Genomic DNA, 23098 nt, shown 5'->3' on the forward strand with positions numbered 1-23098 from the left:
GGCGGAAAGGCATGAGTGGAATTATAATTATTTCTCAAATCATTTGCTATTTGGCCTGAATTTAACGATGGATGATCTTAGTACAGAAAGAGAATTGAAACGCATTCGATATTACGCATGCTATGACTCTAAAAAAATCGTTCTCAAAACATCTGTGATGAAATGAAAGTCGCCCTCGGCTTGATCAAATGAAAGCAAAATTACCAATAATTAACGCCCCCTCGAATAAATGCGGCATCCAATCAAAAAAATGATCAGAATAATCAGGCACTACTTGGCAATCTACACCATTCAGAGATTTACGATTCTATCCAACCAAAATAAGGGAGACATTTGAAATTTTTGTTTTTTACAAATGATTCACTGTAACTAATGTCAGTGATTTAAGAAATATGATTAAAAAATAAACGCCGCATCAGAAACTCTTAAAAATTTCAGTGATAAACGCCGCGGCGTTTAATCGAGTAAACACAATAATCGATTTAGAAAAAAAAACAGGGCCTGTTTTTACGCAACTTAGTAAAGTTTTCTTTTTCTCGGTAATAATTATCGTATTTATGAACACCTGGTATTGTTTTTAACTGAGATGAAACCTTTGTATATTTGGATAAATAGTCGGGATTTCATTTTTTTTTTCAGGTTGTCTTGGACAAATGCATTGAACGCTCGCCACATTTAGACACTGATCCAAATTACACGGTACGTTTTTATACTTTACAAGAAAGCTTACATAAATGTTCCAGCAACTGTACAGGGCAATAAAAACAGTAACCTTTCGTTTTTAACGCTACATTTTACTTTTTTCTTTGTCTTCAGATCACCTACGATTTCTCTTTAATTTTTCCTAAAGAAGGAGAGAATATCGATATAAACCAAGAAAGATACTGTGGCGCAAAGGTAGGAGGTTAATAAAGGCTGGTTTTCACTAGTGACGGCGTCGGATTCGTGAGGCTGGGTCGTAAAGAACGCTTATGACTCGGTAAAAATCAAAAATCGGCCCAGCAAGCGGGGTAATAAGAGCAACAGAATCAGAATCGGAAGAACCGGAACGTTTCCATTTTCTTCAATTCGCACTCCGCTTATGACACCGTCGTGTACGATCTAGTGAAAACCACATTGCCGGAGTCGGAAGCAGAAGTGGAAGAATAAACCAATCACAATGCTCATTCCCAAGCTTTGTGATTGGCTTACGGTTCTTACGCTTCTGCTTGCGACTTCGAGAACTTAGTTTTCACTTGATTGTAAGCGACGGAGTCGTTGTTTTCACTTGATCGTAAAGTTCTACGCTTCTGATTACGACTTCGACTCCGACTGACAATCTGCCTTATTTCAATAATTTGAAGTCTATGTAATGACTCACCTACGCTATGGAAAACGAATATTTTTTCTATTGTTTGTAAAGCATTCCTATCCCGTGCGAGGTCAGCTTTCATCCGTTCACAAGACAACAAATCCAGAGATTTAAAAAAGCAATTCCACTTTTGAGATATATTTGCAAAATTGCTTTTTCGAGGCCTATTTCATCAGATTTGTGTGAGATTTTTTCCTAGCGAAACGAAGTTACGTGTGCACGGAAGGCGAATCCGGATAGGAGGAAAAACGTCAATATCCCTTTTCAATCAAAAATGGATGCATATTCTTTTGAGGGTCTTAAAAGGAGCCTCAGTCGCCCATACACATCACAGGGGAGACTGAAGCATGGCATGTCGTCACGCAATTCCAAGCGTTCTACGCCAAAATGAGAATCATACTAAGGAGACTTGATTAAAAAATCCTTGCCAGGGATTTTAGTAGCTTCACAGCTAATGCCAAGTTAATGTGTGAAACCACCGTATACAATAAATCTGCTCAAATTCTGATTAAAAAAAGACCTTAAAGTGTCAAAACTGGTTTAACAAAAATGAAATGACTCATTGATGAGGATTGCTATTAGCCAGTCGAAATATACATTGCGGCTCAATGCAGTCGTTTTTGTTGTTTGATCGGTTCCGTGCAGTAGTCTATTTGACATTTATATTTTTAGCTTTTTAGCTACATGCCACCAAATTGTCGGTGCAGAGTATTTTGTTTATTCATTCATTTATCCATTCATTAATGTTTGTAGACCATGTTAGACTGGTGCCGTGAGGATCTGCTTTTTCATCCGCTGACCAGAGAGATGGTTCGAATGAAGTGGTACGTACAAGTATGTAGGCTGAGAATCCCACTTTAAAAAGACATTTCTTCAGTGTGGCTCAATTTTTACTTTGCCTTTGAGGGGAATAAAACTACTGGTCGCAAAACAGGTGTCGCAAAAAGACTTCATAACTGTGAAATTCTCTCTCGCCACTGAGACGATGTTGTACCTTCTCCCCCCCCCTCCCCTGCCTAAAACAATTGTACATATAGCCATTATTTCCAATTTCTCCTGAGTAATTACAGTCGTCGCAAGGGAAATCAAAGACATTGGTTATGCCAAATTTTGGGGGGTAAACAAGGTGCATTATGGTCTCGGTGAGAAGAGTGTAGTATGAATTTTGCGCAGTTGTTGAAATGAAAAAACAGTATAAACAATAACCATTATATACCTCGTGCCTTTCTCAAGAATTGCACCTTCAAGGTTTTAAATCTGAAAAACCCAGTTCGGGGAGATCAGACAAATAAGGCTATATCCACTCTATATCGGGATAGCTTTTCGCTCCGACACCAAAAGCTTTTCAAGTAACTTGCTGCGCTTGGATAATGTCATAAATAAAACATATATAAAAAAATAAGATAAATAAACAATAGCTAAATATTTCATACAGTTTAACTTATTAGGAAGTAATGAATGATGTATTTTTGTTTAGGCGTCATATTGGTCTGACAGTGTTTTTCTTTGGTGCTCTGTTGTATGGTATTTTCTTGGGATTGTTTTCCCACTATCTATACTGCGTTCACAGTAAAACAAACAGCTCCTTTGCTAACCAGCACACACAGAGCTATGATCCACAAAAGGTACGTAATGCACACATATTGAACACCTTATGAAGTTCACACAACGTAGTATTCTTTATTGCTTCCACACTATCTGTTTCAGGCTCTCGGACAGTAGGAATGACGCGAAAATGAAAGGCACACGAAAATATGAGTGCGTGATTTGGGAAAAGGGGGCTGTGGTAGGAAAAAGAAAGGGAACTACAATAGACCTTATTCTCGATATCCGCCATCTTTGCACGCGCTTTAGGATTGGTGGGATAAAAGCAATGTCACGTGGTATTTCACGGGCAAACAAAAGAGAAAATTTGCCAATGCGAGAAATCGCACTCGACTTTGTCTATTCTCTCAAAACGAAACGACGATTTAATGGTCATGCAAACTGCAAGTTTGAGTTTCGAAGAAATTAACGTCATTATTGATTCCTGTGAGGACATCTACGGTCGCTGCTGCATCCAAAGAAAGAAAAAATGATCACTTCCACACCATAATTTGCTATTATCGTCTTTAATAAAAAAAGTTGTTCATTTCCTGTTGTCAAGAATAAACAAACTCGACCGCGATTTCTTGTATTGGAAAAATTTACCATTTGTTTGCCCCCTGAGAAAGCACGTGACATCGCTTTTATCCGATGAGTTCTTAAGCGCGCGGAAAGATTTTTTGGTATCGTGAATAAGATCTATTGTAGCTCCCTTCATTTTTCCTGCCACAGCCTACAGGTCGTCTATTCGCTACATTTTTGTCGGAAATTTCGTAAGAGCCCCTCATTGTTCAAGGTATTGTCTCCAAGTTTCATTTTCAAGTGAATAGCAGTAAGTAACAATGCATTTGAAATATGGAGAAATGTTAAGCTATTGCAGCCTTTTTTACGGAAATTATTCGACATTAGATTCTCATACAAACACTGTAATTTCTAACGCCCTTGCCTTCTTGTCAAGCTTAGTATGTTATAAAGCGCCCTATAAATGAATAAATTATTATTTTTATTATTATAAGTTGGCTTCCAAAACCGTGACAAGGTCTATGGAAGTGTTTCGAGGCAAAACACGAGGGCGAAAAGCTGTTTGCGTACGTACAGACGATGCATTGCGTTTTTCAGAACATTTTTTTTCTCCGAAAGTTGTGTTATCAGGGCTGCACTAGGAATAAATTATTAGTTGTTAAGGCCCAAGTGCCTAAAACTGAATTGCGTTGCTCTTTTAGAGTTGCAGAGAAGAATTGTTGTACCCTGAAGAAATTGTTATTGCACTCTTTTGTTTGGCAAATCTTGTGTTTGAATTCTGGCAGTTGTATTATGAGGTTAGTATTAAACGTATTTACCAATTAACACTGAACCTGATTTTGCTCGAAAAATGGTGAATAAAATTCATGGACAGCTGGACATGCATATCTTTCATGTCGTTATATTTTCTTGAACGGAATCGTAAGTAGACGTCGGTTGTTCGCAACTTAAGTTTAAAAAATTACCCATTAAGTACCTTGCCGCACGAGTTGCTTGCAGTTACTGGGCCAAATGGCAAAAATTAGCCTGCGTAGCAGGCGATTGGAAGTAGTGAGCGAAAGAGAGAACGAGCGCGCGCGAGGTAAACAAGCGAGGGGTGTATCCTTCTCACGCGCGCGTTTTTTCTTGAGCCCACTACTTCCAAGTGTCTGCTACGCAGGCTAGGCAAAAATATGCCATTTTTGAGACGAGAACCCCATTCCCATGTGAAGAAGGTCTTAACGTTTCTATGACAAAGCTGGGATGTATGCTTGTCGTTATACATTTGCTATGAGTACTGGTTCAGTCCCTAGGGATCATACCCGCAAACTTCCGCTCTGCCAAACATCGTCCTATAAGATGAGCTACCGGTTGACATAAGACATTGCAACTGGAGGAAACTTGTCCTTTTTAAAAGGCATGACCTTTTTTGTGCTAGAGACACCAAAATCGTTTTAAGATGACTTTAACGTCTTGTATGAAAACGGTACGCATTCATAACATCTGACGACTTTCACGTCTTCTGTTTAAAGTGCGTCGTTCAGACTCACTTAACAGACGACTTTGACGTCTCAGACGGTAAAAGGGTTTAGTATATAAAAATGGGAGGCCGTTAATTGCGACGCATTTATGACGTGCAGAATTAACAACAGGAAGGCGTCAGTGTTTTGTCTTTTTTGTTTAGGAACGACTTAAACGGCTCTCGCATAAAAAAGGCCAATTTGAAATTTTTCATTTCTTGTTGTTCTTGTTGTTGTTGTTGTTATTTTCAGCGCTGGATGTACCTAGACATGATCAATTTCTTTGAAGTGTCCACCTATACAATGACGCTCATCACCATTCTCCCTCCGACGGGAGGAATTGAAAACACAACCCAGTGGGCGACAGGTGTTATTGCGTTGCTTCTGGCCTATGTAACATTTCTTGCCCAACTACAGCTGTAAGTCTCAAATCTTGACGCACTTTAGGTTTTCCACTTTTCAATAGTTTTTTTGCGTAATGATTAAGCAAAACAAGAATTTTGCACGTGCATCAAGCCTTTTTGTACATTTCTCCATTTCTTTGCCTTCACTGCACGACTACGACTTGAAAATGCCTAATTTTACGTTTTATGGCGGACATAAACTAGGGAGGACGAATTTTTCTTTCTCTTTCTAAACTTATGTGAGTCACCCCAAGAAAACATCTCCAGGGAAATTTGCCCACATTTGACATTTTCAGCGAACTGGAATAAACGCGACAAAGTTTGAAAAAACGCGAATTCATTTTAAAAGTAACGCTTTCGCTGAAAGTGACGCTTTCGCTGCTGCACCTTTCTAAATGTACATAAACACGTAATTGTCGCCAAACGCGGAAAATATACATCTGGGCCGAATTGTTCGAAGAATGGTCGAGATCATGATAATTTATATATTCCGTATTCACAATTAACCCAGGATTAAAACTGAGCTAAGATTAATAAAACAGGGGAAAAAAAGCACTACATGCTTAAAAGACGGTGTCTGAAGATATAGTCTGGAAATAGTTGGTAGCAGCAGTTAAAATTATTACTGTTCGTTTTTTTCCTCAGACTCTTTCGTTCAGGGATCTACGTTACAATGCTTATTGAAGTCTTAACATCTGTGTTTAAGGTATGCAAAGCAAAATCGTACTCATTTATATAATGAAAAATAGCATAATGAATTTACAGACTCATTAACAAATTACCCTAGCGAAAAGTAAAAGGAAACATAATCCCAAATCTGTTTTAATTATCTGTTATCCGGAGACACGTCAAATTGGTGTAAATCTATTCGGTACTCCTTGATGTCTGAATCTTGGGTAAAACACTCACTGACTCACATTGGGATACTTCGTTCTCCAGGTGATAATGGTGTTCTCAGTACTTTTTCTTGCCTACGGACTGATTTTCTTCATTCTCTTGGGAGACGAGGTGAGTGCAATGAGAGGGCGTATCTTTATATTACTCCTTTAAACCCCAGTATCCACATACAAATTCTCCACACAAAACGTCATGCAATTAGTAACCTACCAGGCGGGAGACGGTCTAAGAAATGACTGACAAAGCGACACAAACCCCCCTCCTCCCCCCTTGGAAGACCTCATTCCTAAGCGATAAAATCATTGGCAAGAAGAAGATTGCCTTTCGATCCTGAACACCCCAACTGAGAATAATATTTGCTATAATTTTATACCCGTTTGCGAAACGATGGACGAGCTCCGCTTTATCTGAGCGTCGCTTTCATTCAGAACCTAGCCTGCGTGGCAGGCGTTTGAAAGTTTTGGGAAAGGGAGTTTTTAAATTAGGCGCGAGAGAAAAGCAGGCGTTTCCCTACCTCCTTCCCGCCTCGCGCATCCCTCGCGTTTTGCGTTTCGCGTTTCTCCCTTTCCCTTCCCTTTCAAACGCCTTCCATGCAGCCTATACAGTACCCCCGGGTCTAGACTCCCTTACTCTGAACCGTATCCATTTGTACCCAAGCTAATAACTATTCTTTTGTTTGTAGCTGTCGTACCAGAACCCGTACATGTCTGTCCTAAAGGTGTTTGACATGATGGCTGGAGGAATTGAGTTTAATCATTACTTTGTGGAGAAAGAGATTCCCATGCCAGACCTCGCTCGCTTTATCTGCTTCTCTTTCATCATTGTAATGTCAATCTCGCTCATGAATCTTCTGGTAAGCTCATACTAAGGCCATTTATACGACGAAATAAGGGACGGTGCAATAATTATCAGGAGGGGGGGCTGAAAAACTAGAGTTATCTAGCAAAAACTTAGACAATACCCCCCTCCAAAACAAAAAAAAATTAGTTCTAACCCCCCTCTGTGATGTTAAAAATAACTTCGCACCCCCTTCCCCCCCCCCCCCCCCGCCTCCCACCACACTGGTAAACTCAAAACTGGACTGAGCTGCCATCACAGCTTCAATAATGACAAACGGTATTATGTAACATCTAGTACCGAGAAGGATGTTGATCGCTTGATTGAAGATTTAGACAAAGCATTTGCTAAGTACGGGGGTGCTTACCAGATTGGCTCAAAATCTAAAACTTCTGAAGCCAGAAAGAGAAAGGAGCAGAGAAAAAAAATCAAAGAACAGGAGATTGAACGCTTCAAATAACAGACGAGAAAGAGCTTGCATTATGTTTAGATCCTTGGGAGGAGAGCTTGTTGAACTTTGTTATGAGCCAGATATATATGGAATTCAGCAAATCGATTCAGTCGATGAAGAAACATTACTTTTATTCACACCAAAAACCGACAAAGCTTGTCTGTTTGATTCCCATTGTTTTATGGGGAAAGCTGAAAAACAAGTTCATGATTTTTGCTTTACATAGGATCGGCTCAATTAATTAGAAGACTGGTTAAAATTGATCAGTTGTGAATTTGCTTTTCATTTCGATGGAATATTTTCAAAATCGTTTAACAGCTGTTCGTATTGATATTTGTTACAGTCTATCATCATGCCTGTATTGAGAATCTTTTATTGCGTTTAATTTTATTTACATGTCGAATAAAACTTAAGGCCTCCCCTCCGTCAAATGAGTGATTTTACTTTGAGCCCCCCCTATCTTGGCAGCAATTTTATGTAATGCCCCCCCTCTAGTTTTTCGCCCCCCCCCCCCCCCTCCTGATAATTATTGCACAGTCCCTAAGACGCGAACTTTCCGTTTAAACGGCACATTTCGTCTCAAATAAGACGCGGCTTAGCTAAGACGCGTCTTATTAGATAAGACATGCTCGTATAAATGGTACAGTTCGCGTCTTATTTTTCCTCGTATAAATGGCCCTTTTAAATCAGGTTCAGGGTAAAATACCATCCTTTTCTTTTTAACGTTAAACTGGATGTTTTACTCGCAGGAGTTTAGTCCACGTTCGCCTAAAAACATACTCAGTCTTCGTTATACATCAACGCTCAAGGAGATCTTTTGGTCAGAGTTCAAAAATCTTGCAATTGGGAATCTCAGATTAGGGCGACTGAGGGGTTTTGTATAGCCAGGAGAGGGATCTTAATAAGGCAAACAGGTTGCAGGTCATGGTGAAATGATATTTCCAGAAACACATACAAGTGTCAGAACTGTGCCACAGACTTAAAATATTGAAAAAGGTATTACGCCGGTGAGGTCAGGGACATAACGTGATAACGTGATATACGCGTTTATCATTTTCATGGTTAGTCTAACTCTAGCTCAGTCAAATGTGCAGCATACTCTCCTAAAGACAATGGTTACCAGCCTCCTAAGTTCGTTGCAGACCATTTTTTCTACAGTAAATCTTCCTTCCAAGCCGTCTGCCGAACTATAGCGTTCCGTTTCTTAATAAATAATAAAATTATTTTAGTTAATAGTCTGCGCTGGTTTTGCAAGAGGTTTAACTATATGAAGATTTTTTGCATACTAAAGTAAGCAGTGTTGGGAAAAGTTTACCCTCTGTAATATCTGAAACTTATTGCTACCCTTTTCTGTAGATTGGTTTAGCCGTTGGAGACATTGAAGCAGTTCAGAAGACCGCAGAACTTAAGCGCCTCAAAACTCAGGTGAAAATCGGGCCTCAGTTTAGTTTATTCACCTCAAATTAACAATAACATGCTCAAATCAAGAGCCGTTCCATGACGATTTATATACCTAAACTTCTCACTTCGTACAAAGGAGTGTAAGCTCTTTCTCTGTTGCTACGTAGATACCTCTTTCCTATAGAGATCTATCCGTGAGCAGTACAAATGTACACTTTTTTATATGAAGGTAGACGATTTTTCTTGACTTAGAGGGTAAAGTTTTTTAAGCGTCCGGTTACTATGAATGGACCTTCCTTTAAATAGTCTGTTCTTTTTGAAGATAAAATTCATTGTTTTTGTATCATTTCAGAGGTTCGTTTTAGTAATTATAAGCTCATTTCTGCAAAACTGAAACAAGTCTTTCCACTGAAAAATTGGCTGCAACTTTTTTGTGGTGGCTTAAAACATATGAATGAACTTTCCTATATGAGTTGTAAAAAACTTCCACAGTTGGCACAAGAAAAGAAGAGCCTATTCCATTCATGCTGAAAAGCTTGACATACTGGCCTTGGGTCCTTGAATATTAAAGAGCGATTTTAACGACTACATACATACTCTCAGTTTCCTCAAACAAACTTTTCTAAGATATCTTTCCTTTATCTAGCCCCTTTATACGTCAATGTATTGTACGGTCTACAATGTTGAACTAAATTTTCTTTTTTTTTTTCAACAGATAGAATCAATATATCAGTTCGAAGAAAAGTTGCCCAAGCGCTTCCTGAAAAAGCTTTACGTGCCTCGCTTAGTTATTCGGCCGAACTCAGGTTCCAATACTTTCTTAAATAAATTAACGGTAAGAGCTTCTCAATAACAGGGACCGCGGAGACCATTTTAAAGTGGTAGGGCTAAAAAATCTGGCCAATACAAAGAAATATTGAGGTCAATGTTTCGCCATTTATCTTGTATTTGCGCGCCATCTTGTTTACAACCTCAACAAATATAACATAAACGTCCTCACGTGTTATACCATCCAATATAGCCAATATGTTAAATAAACCTTCCTAAAGTTGTTACTTTTTGAAGTGGCCAGCACTGCCAAAGTTTCTCTTGCGGTTCTCATCACGGGAAACAAACTCCTGTGGGACGTCAGCTATAGAGAGACACTGTTCTTCGCTTGTGACCATTCGACACTAGTAGGTTGCTAAACCTTTCGTCACCCATCCTAGATCGAAGCCCCGGGATTTACAGCAAGCAGCTTAGTTTGGACCTCGTGAATTAGCCGTTTTCTTTTCTGGTTCTGGAAACGTTAACACCGCCAACAGGATTTCGTCAAAACATGAGTTCTCCTCCTTTAACGGTAACTTCCAAAATATACTTAGTTGCCCAGGTAGCGCCCCTTGTATCAACATCTTCGCTGTATGATGCTTCAAGAGATTTGAACTCTGCCTCATAGTCGTCACCATTAGCAGTTGTAACTAAGAGGGTCTCCATCTGGGCGTAGGATTCCGGAGCTGAAGCTTTCCTGATTAAAGCGCTGATCGATAGCACTGACGATAAGATCAATAGCCTCATAATAAACCCTTCCAAAGTGATCTTAGGCAGTTTGGGGGTAGCTTGGTGCACCAGCACCAACCTCCAATCTGGACGGAGGCAATCACTTTCTTGGAAGCGTTGGTTAGACAAGCAGGCCTTCACTCTTTCGGACAAAATTAGCATAGAAATGGTCGAAGCTTTGATCAGTGCGCATTTTTGTGAGCGTCTCCTTTGTTAGATTTGCCAGGCGTTGTCCACTGATAGCAGCCACCTTAGTACCCTGATGATCTTTAGATAGATTATCGATGTGTGAATAAAGCTGCTCTCCAAGATGCAAACCAAACAGAAAGTCAAATCGTTCCATTTAGACCTCAAATCCTTTTATCCTTGCACGCACAAAGGGTTGTAATCGTTCCAGACAAGCAAACATCCCACTTTTCCATAAGAACTGCATAGTTCTCAAGAATTCGTCGAAAAAAAAAACTGGCTGTAACCGTCCACCGTTTTATGGCAAAGTCCAATAATTTTACTGGAATTTTTTCCATGTCAACTGGAGTCCTATTAAAAAAAGTGGTCCTCCGCGGTCCCTGAATTAAGAGACCGTAAAATGTTCAGAAACCTAGTAGGAGTGTTTTATCAAGTTTTTAAAAAATATAAAAGAGACGGTCAAGTTCTTTACACTTCAATAATAAAACAGGAATTGTGGGGTTGAAAGGCCAAAAAAATTTTGTTTAATGTCTTTCCATTCTTCGGCGATAATCGCCGGCATAGCCTTCGTAGGTCGCAGGACCAGAGTTGGCTATTGCTTACTGGTCGGCGAGAAATTTCAATTTAAGTCTTGCAATTCTTCTCGCGGCTTTACAGCCTAAGGAGAAACAACGAAAGTACCCGTGGAATGAGGCTAAAGCACGCCGCAAATCTGGTCAGCTACGCAAGCTATCTTTATTGTTTTGATTATTTTTCCTCGAAACCCTTAAAAAAATTAACACTCAACCGATAATCGATGCCTGACCTAACCAGACTTTTTTGTCCGACTGAATTTATCAAAACAACTGGGGAGCTGGGGATTTGTAAATTCGTTGTATATATGAAAGTGGACCAAAACAAACCTATAGGATTTCAGTAAAAGCAATGTACGTCAGTTCTCGTTGACCGCTCTATTTAGGCTGCCGATACTGTCATTGATCTGTAATTTTTACTGACTCGACTATAAGTATGACCCTAGAACAATGGACCTCTACGCATGTGTTTCAAAAGAAACTAATTGGGAGCTATAACATGAATTAAATTTGTGTTTTAGTGGTATTTAGGCATGGTAGATTATGCACCATGGCGGCTGACAGAATCCAGTCAATCTGACAATGAAGACAAGATGGCTGTCCTCCAGAAACAACTGAAAGATCATAAAGACTGGTAAACAGAAAGTTTGAAATTGTAATACAATGTGAGGTAGCGGGAAGGCTAGGTGTTTAGGCGACAGATTTCAGCTAGGAGTCCGTCCTTAGTACTTCATGCCCTCTGCTATGAAAACTCCTTTGCCTTGCTACCACACATATTTTGTTGCTGTTGATCTTTTTCCCTTCCAGTTGTGACTCTTGTGTTTTTTTAATCATTGTAATAGCACTTTAAAAAACGTAGAAATGCAGAATAATAACAGCTGACGCAACGTTAACTTAAGCTTTACTTAGCAATTATAGACCTTGCACGGCGCCATTTTGACGAGCAGGCAGGCAAATCTTAGGGCGGTTACCAAGCTTCATACAAATCTCTTAAAATTTCGGTCACGCGCTCCATTCTACTAGCAATTCTCAACGTCTTCTTTGACTTTATCGCACTTGGAAATTTTAGCTGTGTGGTAAAAATTATCCCGTCCTTCATCAAATAAGTCAGTTTTGGCGCCCTAGCACGATAGCACGTGGACCCTACGATACGTGGAAAACATAACAAAGTTAGCCAAGTTAGTCAGGGGACGAGTGGGCGAGGCATCCAATCAGTTACTTGGCGCTTACTCTGAAGTCTTTCAATTTGACCTGTTACCATGCCTCCTGGGCAAATCACCGGGGATTTGCAGTTTTTCTCTTTCTTGGTGGTCTATTTCCCACCCCTGGGCACGCAGAAGGAGACAATTCCCCACACCCCGAGCTCCGATAGACCTCATATACGTTTTCTTGGAGTACATCTTTTTGAGAGCAATAGTAATTTCCGTACAATAGTAAAACGAGACGTTTTCAGAACTTTGATAAACGTTTTCTGGAGTTAATTGTCAGAAGGGATAGAACACTAAAAAGTCTGGTATCCGTTTTCATATACAGTCTACATTTAAGTTGTCTCATTATTAAACTAAAGGCTAAGGAAATATATATATATATTTTTTTCCATTCAAGTACGCACTTTACGCAAATTCGTTTGAAATTTTAAAAACATACCTTCAAATAGAAACTTCAATGTTGATAGACCATTCCTCTCCAATCACTGCCCGATAAATTCCTGCGTTTTCCCTTTAAAATACGTGGTCTTGAGTTCCGTAGCTTCGTGCAAACCGCCCGAGAAATAACACGTACTTTGCAATCAAAGAGAAGTTATTTTTTATTTGCCCCATTCCCTACCCTCGGGAAACCCACGGGACAGGACCGCTTCAAACAATTCCCCAACCCGGGGCTCGAAGAGCTGGACTTGCCGCGGGGATTGCTCGGGGAGGATGGTAACAGGTCAAATTTAACCATGCATAATGCTCGATGTCGAGACTGCTTTGGACAATAAGAAGTCTCACCTTTTCCTCAATCCGTCGAGCGAAACTCGAGGGAGAATCTAACGCGACGGCCTCACACGCGCCGACTCGGGGTTGACGCCCTTATTTCACAATTCTCTCAGCTTCAAAGTTTTTTCCAGGGGTTGATGAAACAGGCCTGCAGAGAGATGGGTGGGAATAACCTAACAGACACTTTATAGAGTACAAATGGTAAAAAAATACAAATGAATGCTGATACACTTTTCCTTTCTTATTTTCTAAGTTTTTTTTTTTTTATGTTGATCTTTTGTTTTTCAGCATCACATCGTTAAGGACGGAACTGTATTCCCAAAGGGCAATACTCGAAAGTATCTCTAGTCAGTTAGGAGCCAGGACGAATGATGGAAGAAATCTGCTGGACGACTTTTAGATCACAGAATCCTTAAAGACCAGTTTCGTTTCCAAAGATCATTAACAGGAGCTTTATCCTGTACAAGGGATACCGTATTTACTAGAAAGAGCGCCGCATCTTCCCATCAACAATACGTAGCCTTGGACCAGGCTCCGCAGTGGAGGAAAAAGACAAAAAACAGGCTGAAACAATATTTTTTGGGGGATTTGCACAACCCCCCCATCAAAAATCAAATGGTCCACCCCTAATCTGAACACATGATGCCCACCTCAACAAATATAATGTTCTTGATTGTGTTATAAAACAACACAGTATGTTGTCAATGAATAGGATTTATAGTCATCTTGCCTTTTATCCTGTGAATACTGAGTTGCAAACTTATTCAAAGCTCAAGGAGAGAACACAAAGCGCCGAGTAACTCAAAGAATGAAACTAGCTCAATAAGAGCATAGCATAGAAATATTTTAAAAAGCTGCATAAAACGGACAACAAAGACGTGCAAATTGTTTTGCAACGTTGCTGCAAAACGTTTGAAAAGGTGTTGCGCGTTTTACGCTGATCCACGTTCAAACCTGTCGGTGCAACAAATAAGGTTGAAAGGTTGTTTTTCGTGGGTGGTAAAACGGGCAACATCACTATTCAACTCATATGGAAGCAAAGTTATTACAAAACAAGTGGCGCGTTTTTTGTTGCCCGTTTTATCTTACCTTATAATAGAAAAAAAGTTAAAAACTAAGTGAGAAAAGAAAAGTGCTTGACGCGTATTATATTTTCCTCTTCTTATCATGAACTTCAAAGTTTAATCACCTACCGAAATGCTATCAACGAAAGAGGCAGAAATGAAACTTGAGCTGATTTTTTCCATTGATATACTGTCATAAATGAGTAAATTTTCGATCGTGCGTCAGTCCCTTGAGGGAATGTCCATTGTTTATAAGCGGGCTATTTGCAGTAATTTCTTACTATTGGGCCGATAATCATCAAATCTCCGCAACGACAAAGAAAGGAGACTCATATAAAGTGTAAACAGGATAAAATGTATTTTCATAATACCCGGGGGTTGTTTTTGTCTTCCACTGATCCCGAACTGATGGCATAGGACATTAAATATGTAAGGTCTTTTTAGACGGCGACAAGTGACTAGAACTTTTTTTTTTTCATGCAGCTTGTTTGATAGCCTCCTAAGCAGTCGTTTTTAGGGAAGCTCTCATTTTGTCCCTAGTTCCCCTGAAAACGCCTGCGTAGGAAGGTTACTTGTTTCAAGAACAATGCAAAAATATAACACCAGATTTTTAATAAGGTGAAGTTGCCTTTTTAGTTTGATGTGATTTGACACTTAGGTTACTAAAAACGGGCAGCTTAATAGCCACTTGCAGTGGTCACTTTGCATATACAATTATAAAAGAGATGTCACAAAGAAAACTGTCAATGTCAAACGAGTACATTTTACTTTTGACTAAAAAGTAAACTTTATAGAAAGCCATCGAAAATCGAACAATACGGACCAGTAACTGATAACTCCCTTTCTTTAGGAACAACTGCTTCTTTTTTCATCGTTACCTAAATTTTTTAGAAACTGTTTCTGACAAATTAAATTTTTTTGCTGGTTATAAATTCTTCTCTGAAAATATCGAGTCAGTAGAGTTTTGTATACTGGCTTGACCTTTGTGATAAATAATTCAAACGTTTTATAAACATGCAATAAAAAGGTTAAAAACAAGGGAATTTTCTTCAATTTTTTGACTTTTCAAATTTTCGTCTTGCGGTCAAGTGATCTAATAGTTAGTGAGTGAAGTTCAATGTTTAGGTTTATTCTTTTACTCAAAGTCAAACCACATAATTACGTTTTTAAATTGATCTAAAACTGAACTACTAATACATGTCATACGTGTCATTTTCAACCAAAAAACATTATATTCCCAGAGGCTGTTTTATGTTCAAATCTGAAAAACATATATATTGATATTAAAGGACATGAGGTAATCATTTATTCCAAAATTTGCTGACACCGCTGAGATATAAGAGAAATATTCTAAAACACTAGGTGGGTCATGCTGGGATTAACATGAGCAAGCCTTTTTTGTTTGTTTTCTGCAAATGCCACCATCGCCTTAATTAAATGAAGGGGACACAGATAACATTAAAGTATAAATAAATAAAGGTTTATTGAAAATTCGTATCCACGGAATTTAAGAAATCAGCTTTATTTAATGTGCACAGTCGGGCATCAAAGTGGAACTTAGGAGGAGTTCGCGTCACCGAAAGTTTCTCGGTGGAAACTACAAACATTTGACAACCAAAAATATCATATTTTGTAAGTTTAAATCTTTCATTTTCTAATGACGTAAGAAATTTTTCTTATTTCTACCTTTTTATTTAATGAGGGATTTAAAGTCGTCATTTACAGATAGAATATAGAAAGATGCTTGTAGCTAAATCCAGTTCCTTTCTATGTATTTGTTATTACCCATTTTTTATTGCACCAGTGCTTTTTCTAGCGCCGCAACGCTAAAATATTGAACAATATTTTGGGTCCCCCGTTGTTGCCTTAAGTAAAATTATTAGACCTCTTGAGAAATAACGAAGCGTGCTTAGTACTTTCGTAAATTATTTTTAAGAAGAACGGAAATAAGATTTATATCTTATAGACAAATAATTCATCATGTATAGATTTCACTAACGAAAAAAGGCCAAGACTCTAGTCGTCCGTTTTCTATTACAGCAGATTAATTGTCACTTTCTAATTTTTCGTCTATACAACGTTGAAAATTATTTTCCAAAAAGGGTCGTCTTTGTCGTAGAAAAGTAATTATTTTGGACATAATTGTGTTTTCCTGTCCACCGCTCGATCTGAGACCATTAAAAATAAGTTGCGTAGAGTTGATTGTAATTGTTATGAAAATGAGTTGCACTTGCTAAGTTCAGTAACAGCAAGTACATCTTAATTATCTTCTCCTATGTTTTCATTCTATTTGGACCAACCACTGATTAGATCGGGGACTCACAAAGGTGTACCGTGATCATTTATCTGCATGATGTCAAGTAAGATGTTAGTCGACTCCGAGTACATTCAACTGGAAGGATTAAGTGACAGCAGTGAAATGTCGCTGCGTTTGAGTCTGTTGAGTGGAAGAAATTCTCGAAGAGTTTCAGATAATTCTTTGGCGCAAAATTCACTTCAAAGGAGCATAGATGAAACAGTGGAGCGAAACCCATGCAAGCGCGTGGGACTACATCAGGTACGACGTCAAAATAATACAAAATAGTAAAACTCAATCCTTTGTTACTTTAAAAAATACAACTAGGAGAAACTTTAGTATTGTACAGATGTAGTTACATCACGGGAACATAGTTCTTACTCTTTGACTTCCAGAAAGTATTATAGATGAAATTAATTTCTCTATTTGTCACCCTCAAGTAAAAACTCTACAGGTTCAGTTTAGACGCAATTACTTTGAGGAAAAAAAAAACAATTTGAATTACTTGAAGCCTCACACTCCACTAATTACATGTTCTGGTTAATGTAATACTTCGCATGACTAACGTTGTGAGAGAGAAAGCATCTTCCAGTCGAGTATAAAATGAATTATATTCCAATTTCGAGTATGTTATCTATGTCTAAAGTCATGGACTAACAGAATCGAATGCCATTGTCAATCACTTGGAGCATGTAAAATTCACTTTTATAACAATAGCAGCGCAGCTGAAGTTATTAAATATCAAAAATATTTCCAGTGACATACTTTTTGTCTGTCGAGTGAGTAATGTCAATTTTTAGTGGACAAAAACCTTGTACCAGTGATAATATTTTAAGCTATATCGCATTCCTTTTTACCCTTTTCAAGGGCTATAGATATAATTAGTTATCTGTCATAACACCAACGACAATTTCTTATGGGAGCCGAGAAAATGAATTTAAAATTTCACACTCTGGAATTGAGAAAACTAACACCGGTAAAATCTTCATGCCGTTAAGATTTCATTTTGTGAAATTTGAAGCATTTGAAGTTTATTTTCTCGGGCTCCCATTAGAACCTTTTCTAGGTGTTATTTCATCTAACTTATTACACTTTTAGCCCTCGAAAAGTGTAAAAGGGGATGCAATATGCTTAAAATTATTCTGGTACAAGGTTTTTGTTCACTGAAAATTAAAGTTACTCAATTTCCAAATGGACTCCGTCTTACAGTGTATTTTTCTTAACGTCATAGACAAACAAACGGCTATTTTCAAGCTGTAACGGCGTCTAACGTGCTGTTTTTCACCTTGCACAGCGTGATATTCCTATATTTTCATGTCATAATAGCAACATCAATCTTCAAACAAAAAAAAATGTACAAAGTTAAAGGCAAATTTTTCGAACGTAGCACGATTTACAATATGTCGCGTCTTAACAATAGGTAAAAAATGTAAACTAAGCTTTTATCGCCAAATTCATGTTTTTTCATTAGATTTCCTTGCAATTGATTTTTCAAGAACTCAATATTTTTCATGACCCCGTCTTGCCCTGAAGCTTGATTCTCTCTTAAAAAGTTTTTTGACGTCAAAATGTATGGCGAATAAAACTTCAAAGACAGTAAGTACAAAAAAGATGATCTCTTTGCTTCTCTACACTCCTAGCCCTCGCAAGCACTTTTACTAAACGCAGACTTGTATGAAGCAAGGTCCACAAAAATATCTCAAGCTCCTTTTCAAAGGAGCAAAAAAATTGTTACGTAACTTTGCCAGGCCATTCATATTTCAACTGCTTGTGTAGGAACAATGACGAAAAATGGACTAACCATGAGGAAAAGTAACCTTCAACCTTGTTAGAATCAAAAGTCATTCATTAGATTTTTGGAGTTTTTCCTTTTCTTTGGGATTTCTTCCAAGTTAATAATGGAGGAAAAGCCTGTGAGAATTATATTGTACGGGACATATGGGGTCGTATTAATTAATCTCACATTCAATTTCTAATTAACTTTCTAACTTCAAGATCATGTCTCTCGTTCACCGAGTCGGACACTTCTTTTTTGCATTATGTTCTCATGTGATTAAACTACAGGCAACTTTGGGGAAAATAAGTAATACTGAACATTTGTAACACCCATAACAGCATATTTTTAAAGTATATAACATCATACTAAAATGCCTTCAATTTTGTAAATGTTGACATTAATTTTAGTCTCATAAAAATACATAAACCTTCGTAAATTGCTTGTCCTGATGATTTATTCAATGGCTTAAATGAAGTATTATTAAAAGAGTTAATGAACAAGAGTTTACAAATAAATGCCCAACGCAAAAAGTGCTGAGATCTACTAATTAATGATTTTAAAAGCATAAGCTAGAAAAGTGATAAAAGCGATTGTTTGATAAGACGCAGCACGCAATCTATCATGACTACTGCGTTAATAATGGAGTTAAATTCATGAGAAACACTTTTATGTCGTAAATCTTGGTATTTGCAGATACAATTATATATGGACATACTCGAGAAAAAAATGAACTTTATTTGATTGTCAATGCATTCAGCACAAAATTCCGAGTTTCTCCTTCCGGAGACGAGCCGTCATTTTACGTGGTCATCCGGACCACCCGGCGAAGGTCCAGCCATTTGCAGGGCAAAGACAATGCCTTAATTTCTAAGTCAGTATTTTAAGACCCTGAGTATTGGACCGGCGCTTGGGTTTGCCGGGTTAATTGTATGGTGACTGAATTTCAGGCCGGCTTCGTACAAGGCAAAATGCCTTTCTTTGAGTGAACGTTTTTCACCCAGATGAGCAAAGAGAGAAAATGAAGGGATTGTTCACTTTCCTTGCGATTTCAGCTAGGACCTTAGAAAAACGAATTTTGGTGATGCGATACCCGAGGGGTAAAAAGAAACTCAAATAGGCAGCGCTCTCCTTCGTCGAACGCAACAACGTCTTGTAATTCTATACTTGGTTCGGTTTTCTTTTCAAATTTCTCTGGGTATTACGAGACAATAAAGTCGTGAAACATTTGCAGTTATGTCCCTAAAGCCTCGGAGTCGTCTTTTGTCTTTAGGCTATTGTTACTGCATGAATAATTAATTATCTTTAAAAAAGGTACTGTTCTACGTGAGATTCTGTCAGTGTTGTGCACTTTACTTCATCTGATGCTGATGAAAGTAGCCGTTTTCAAAATGAGTGAATGAATAAATGGATGAATAAATAAACGAACGAACGAACGAATAAATGAATAAATGAATGAATGAATGACTGCCCTTTTTAACTTTCCCAGGCTTCGAAACGATTGGCGATTTAAACTAGTGAAAGAAGTTTTAGAAAGCCAAAGTTTGACTCACCTTGATAACAGAAATAAACCGACAAAATAGGCAAATGATGGCAAAGTTCATCATCTTATTCAATTTTCACCTTAAGAAGCATTTAATAGAATTGTTATTTCGAGTTGCCCCAACCCTCTGTTTCAAAGCGAACCTGAGCTTGATTCTAAGCTTATTTTCTGTGGTCGCTTAGGGGAAGTTCGTCTGCATTTCAGATCAATACGGTGTAAGACGACCTGGGATACCGAGCCATAGTGTGATGTGTGAATTTCTTTTTTTACCCATCTTGAAATACCATGCTATGAAATAAAGTTTTTTGCGTCCTTAATCTTTCAGGCATGTCGTGATGGTTTAACACGTGTGGTGGAACAATTGATCAAACAGAACCCATCAGCTTGTAACGAACAAGACAAAGATGGCCTCACACCGCTTCATCACGCGGCCAGGGGAAACTCTCTTCAAATTATTCAAACACTGTTGGACGCTGGAGCGGGTGAGGAAACCCTTTTGCTCTTTGAAAGGATGATCTTGCAGAAGGTTGGAAATGGGGTTCATTTCTCACTCTGAGAAACAAACCCAGTCAGAGGTCGGAGTGGGATTCTGATGCCGTATTTCTGTATTACTTTTTCTACTTAATTAAAAGGGGCTGTATCATGAAAATTGTCAAACTTCAAACAGTGACAACTGCCACCAATTTGAGTGAAACTAAAAAGTAACCGATCAAAACATGAAAAGAAGGTGTTAAAACCAGTTGTCAGATACATAATACATATATGTACAAAAGGAGACAGGGAAGGATAAACTGGTTCAACAGAAAAAGAATACTGAAACGTACTGCAATTGTGGTTTTTTGAAAACTTGTTAGCTTAACAGTTTTTCATTTTTGTTGTTTGCAACGTTTGATATAATGCTTGGGAGTCATATTCGTTTGATACAATGCTGTGATTTTGTCATTTACAAGTAATTTCTTATTTTTAATAACAACATGATCCAAAAAAAAAGACAAAGCGGCTTTAAATAAGAGTTTTTCTTCATAGATGTCAATGCCCACGCCTCAAAGGAGAGTGCCTTCGTGACACCGCTGATCTGCGCCAGCAAGTTTGACTCACCAGAAGCATGCCGTTTGCTCATTAAACGAGGTGCACACGTCCAGAAGAAAAATTGCAGTGGTCAGTCACCCCTCCACTATGCTTCTCGGAAAGGCCATGCTCGTGTTTTAGAGGTGAGTCATAAGAGCGAATTATCCTTTTTTGCGGTGAAAGACTTAACTGAAAAACTTACAATACCCTCTCGGTGATACAAATACACTGCTCAGTAAAATTTTTAATTTCCAGAGCGATAACTTAATTAGTATGAACGAAATTCAAAATAACCTCCTTTCAGCGGCCATAACTGATACCCATTTACACCCATCCATCCTACCATCCACACATCCATTTATCCATCCATCTATCCATGCATCCATCCATGCATCCATCCATCCATCCATCCATCCATCCATCCATCCATCCATCCATCCATCCATCCATCCATCCATCCATCTATCCATGCATCGATCCATCCATGCATCCATCTATCCATCCATCCACCCATCCACCCATCCATCTATTCACGTAAACAAAAATTGTGCGAACAACTGATAACTTAAAGCATCACATGAATATCGATATTTTAAGCAGTTGATGACGCGAGTAGCTATTAAATAACTATTTGTCGTTAGCACCTATTTGTACTAGTGGCTATTAAAAACACGCTATGTAAAAATATGGTTTCGCAGGCAGGGTTTTGAAGCTAACTCGGATCAGTTCTCTAATATAACTCTTTTACAAACCATTGGCCCACGTACAATTAATACCCAACACTTGCTTATTTGACTTGTTAAGGTTCTTTTGAACGACGGAGGAGCACCGGTTAATCTGGAAGATAACGATAAAGCTACTCCTCTCCATGCTGCAGCACAGGCGGGTCAAACACAAGTCATCCAAAAGCTGGTTAGTCATTCAATATTAATTAATTTTAATTAAAACACTTATTATCATCCCATGCAAATATTCCTTCTTTTCATTGGCCGAGAGCCCACCGCTTGACCTGCAAGTAATTGCCTACAAATAATGGTCTTCTCATGCGCAATGTCGTCTAATTGGGTTTGGCTGCAAATAATATTCTGCTCTAAATGAAACCTCACTTTTCTCCTTTTTGCGATTACTCTTGCGTAAAAATGGCAGATTGCTTCGCCTCTCGAAGATGTTCATTCTCGGTGATCGAATGATAAGACAATTATGAGCAGTCAGGATTATTCATGGAAACAAAATGTTGTGCCTCGTACGGTGGCACCTGGGTGGCACTATGAGTCAAATGATGGAAAAGAGAATTAACCGTAGTAAAAAAAGGAGTGCTGCAATAAATCCCCTTGGGTTTTCACTCCAAAGTTAATTCTCTGCAGGCCCGTAACCAGGATTTTATGTGGGAGGGTGCTAACGAGGCCAAAGCGGACCCAACTACGGAAATGTATTTTTTATCGTCTGATCCGTTTATTTAGGAAAGCAGTAATACATGAGAAATTGTAACGGCAAAGTACACGGTAGGAACTGAATATTACATTTTTCGAATACAACTGTTTGAATTTAGTTATAAAGGAGTAATTTTACGATGTAAAATGATACATCAAAATACTGCGGAACTAATCCGTCAGAACAGTTCCGAGCTCCAGCCTCCGTGGGTGTAGCGACTAAATCTCAGAGCATAATAATGGGATCAAGACTGGTGGACATTGCGAAAGTGAGTATGATTTACCGTTTATATCTCGCTGTAAAACTGTAGTTAACTGAGATAGATCTGAAGTCGTGGTTTCAGCTGGGCTGTCATCGCAGACTACACTGTCATTGTCAGCGACTGATGGCTCTTAACGGGGTACTTTACTGACCCATTGAATTGTATGGAGAGACTGGCAAGATTTAGCTGCAGCCTTCCTCTTTCTATTTTCCTGTTCTCTCCTACCCATAACGTATTACACAAAAAACTAATTTTGCATCTTCAGGCGTTCATGCGCTCGTAAAAATAGAGAATACTACCCGACGCGTTAGCGGACGTGTCTGACAAAAATCGTGAGATCGCTCCCTTGTCATTGTCTCGCTCGTCGTAAACTCCCGTGCAAAGCCTGCGCCCCGGGGCCTGCGCACGTTCATTTCATTATTCATTTACATAAGTTCCGAC

At 38.6% G+C, this 23098-nt stretch overlaps 2 protein-coding genes across 2 annotated transcripts in view; both read left to right on the forward strand.

Annotated features, from left to right (window-relative positions):
• Positions 1-15154, forward strand: part of LOC140941069 (transient receptor potential cation channel subfamily A member 1-like) — a 46174-nt gene extending 31020 nt beyond the window's left edge. The window contains exons 17-29 of the mRNA XM_073390027.1: positions 640-699; positions 817-897; positions 2105-2175; positions 2829-2976; positions 4159-4254; positions 5209-5375; positions 6006-6066; positions 6300-6368; positions 6940-7110; positions 8902-8970; positions 9662-9781; positions 11762-11874; positions 13508-15154. Of these exons, the coding sequence (XP_073246128.1) occupies positions 640-699; positions 817-897; positions 2105-2175; positions 2829-2976; positions 4159-4254; positions 5209-5375; positions 6006-6066; positions 6300-6368; positions 6940-7110; positions 8902-8970; positions 9662-9781; positions 11762-11874; positions 13508-13619 (1338 nt within the window). The 3' untranslated portion in view covers positions 13620-15154. The remainder of the gene's footprint in view (positions 1-639; positions 700-816; positions 898-2104; positions 2176-2828; positions 2977-4158; positions 4255-5208; positions 5376-6005; positions 6067-6299; positions 6369-6939; positions 7111-8901; positions 8971-9661; positions 9782-11761; positions 11875-13507) is intronic.
• A 1468-nt stretch (positions 15155-16622) lies between these two features.
• Positions 16623-23098, forward strand: part of LOC140941068 (transient receptor potential cation channel subfamily A member 1-like) — a 31074-nt gene continuing 24598 nt past the window's right edge. Inside the window, exons 1-4 of the mRNA XM_073390026.1 lie at positions 16623-16840; positions 20222-20378; positions 20923-21107; positions 21769-21876. Of these exons, the coding sequence (XP_073246127.1) occupies positions 16634-16840; positions 20222-20378; positions 20923-21107; positions 21769-21876 (657 nt within the window). The 5' untranslated portion in view covers positions 16623-16633. The remainder of the gene's footprint in view (positions 16841-20221; positions 20379-20922; positions 21108-21768; positions 21877-23098) is intronic.

This window comes from Porites lutea, chromosome 6 (genome assembly GCF_958299795.1).
Source record: "Porites lutea chromosome 6, jaPorLute2.1, whole genome shotgun sequence".
Taxonomy (NCBI): domain Eukaryota; kingdom Metazoa; phylum Cnidaria; class Anthozoa; order Scleractinia; family Poritidae; genus Porites; species Porites lutea.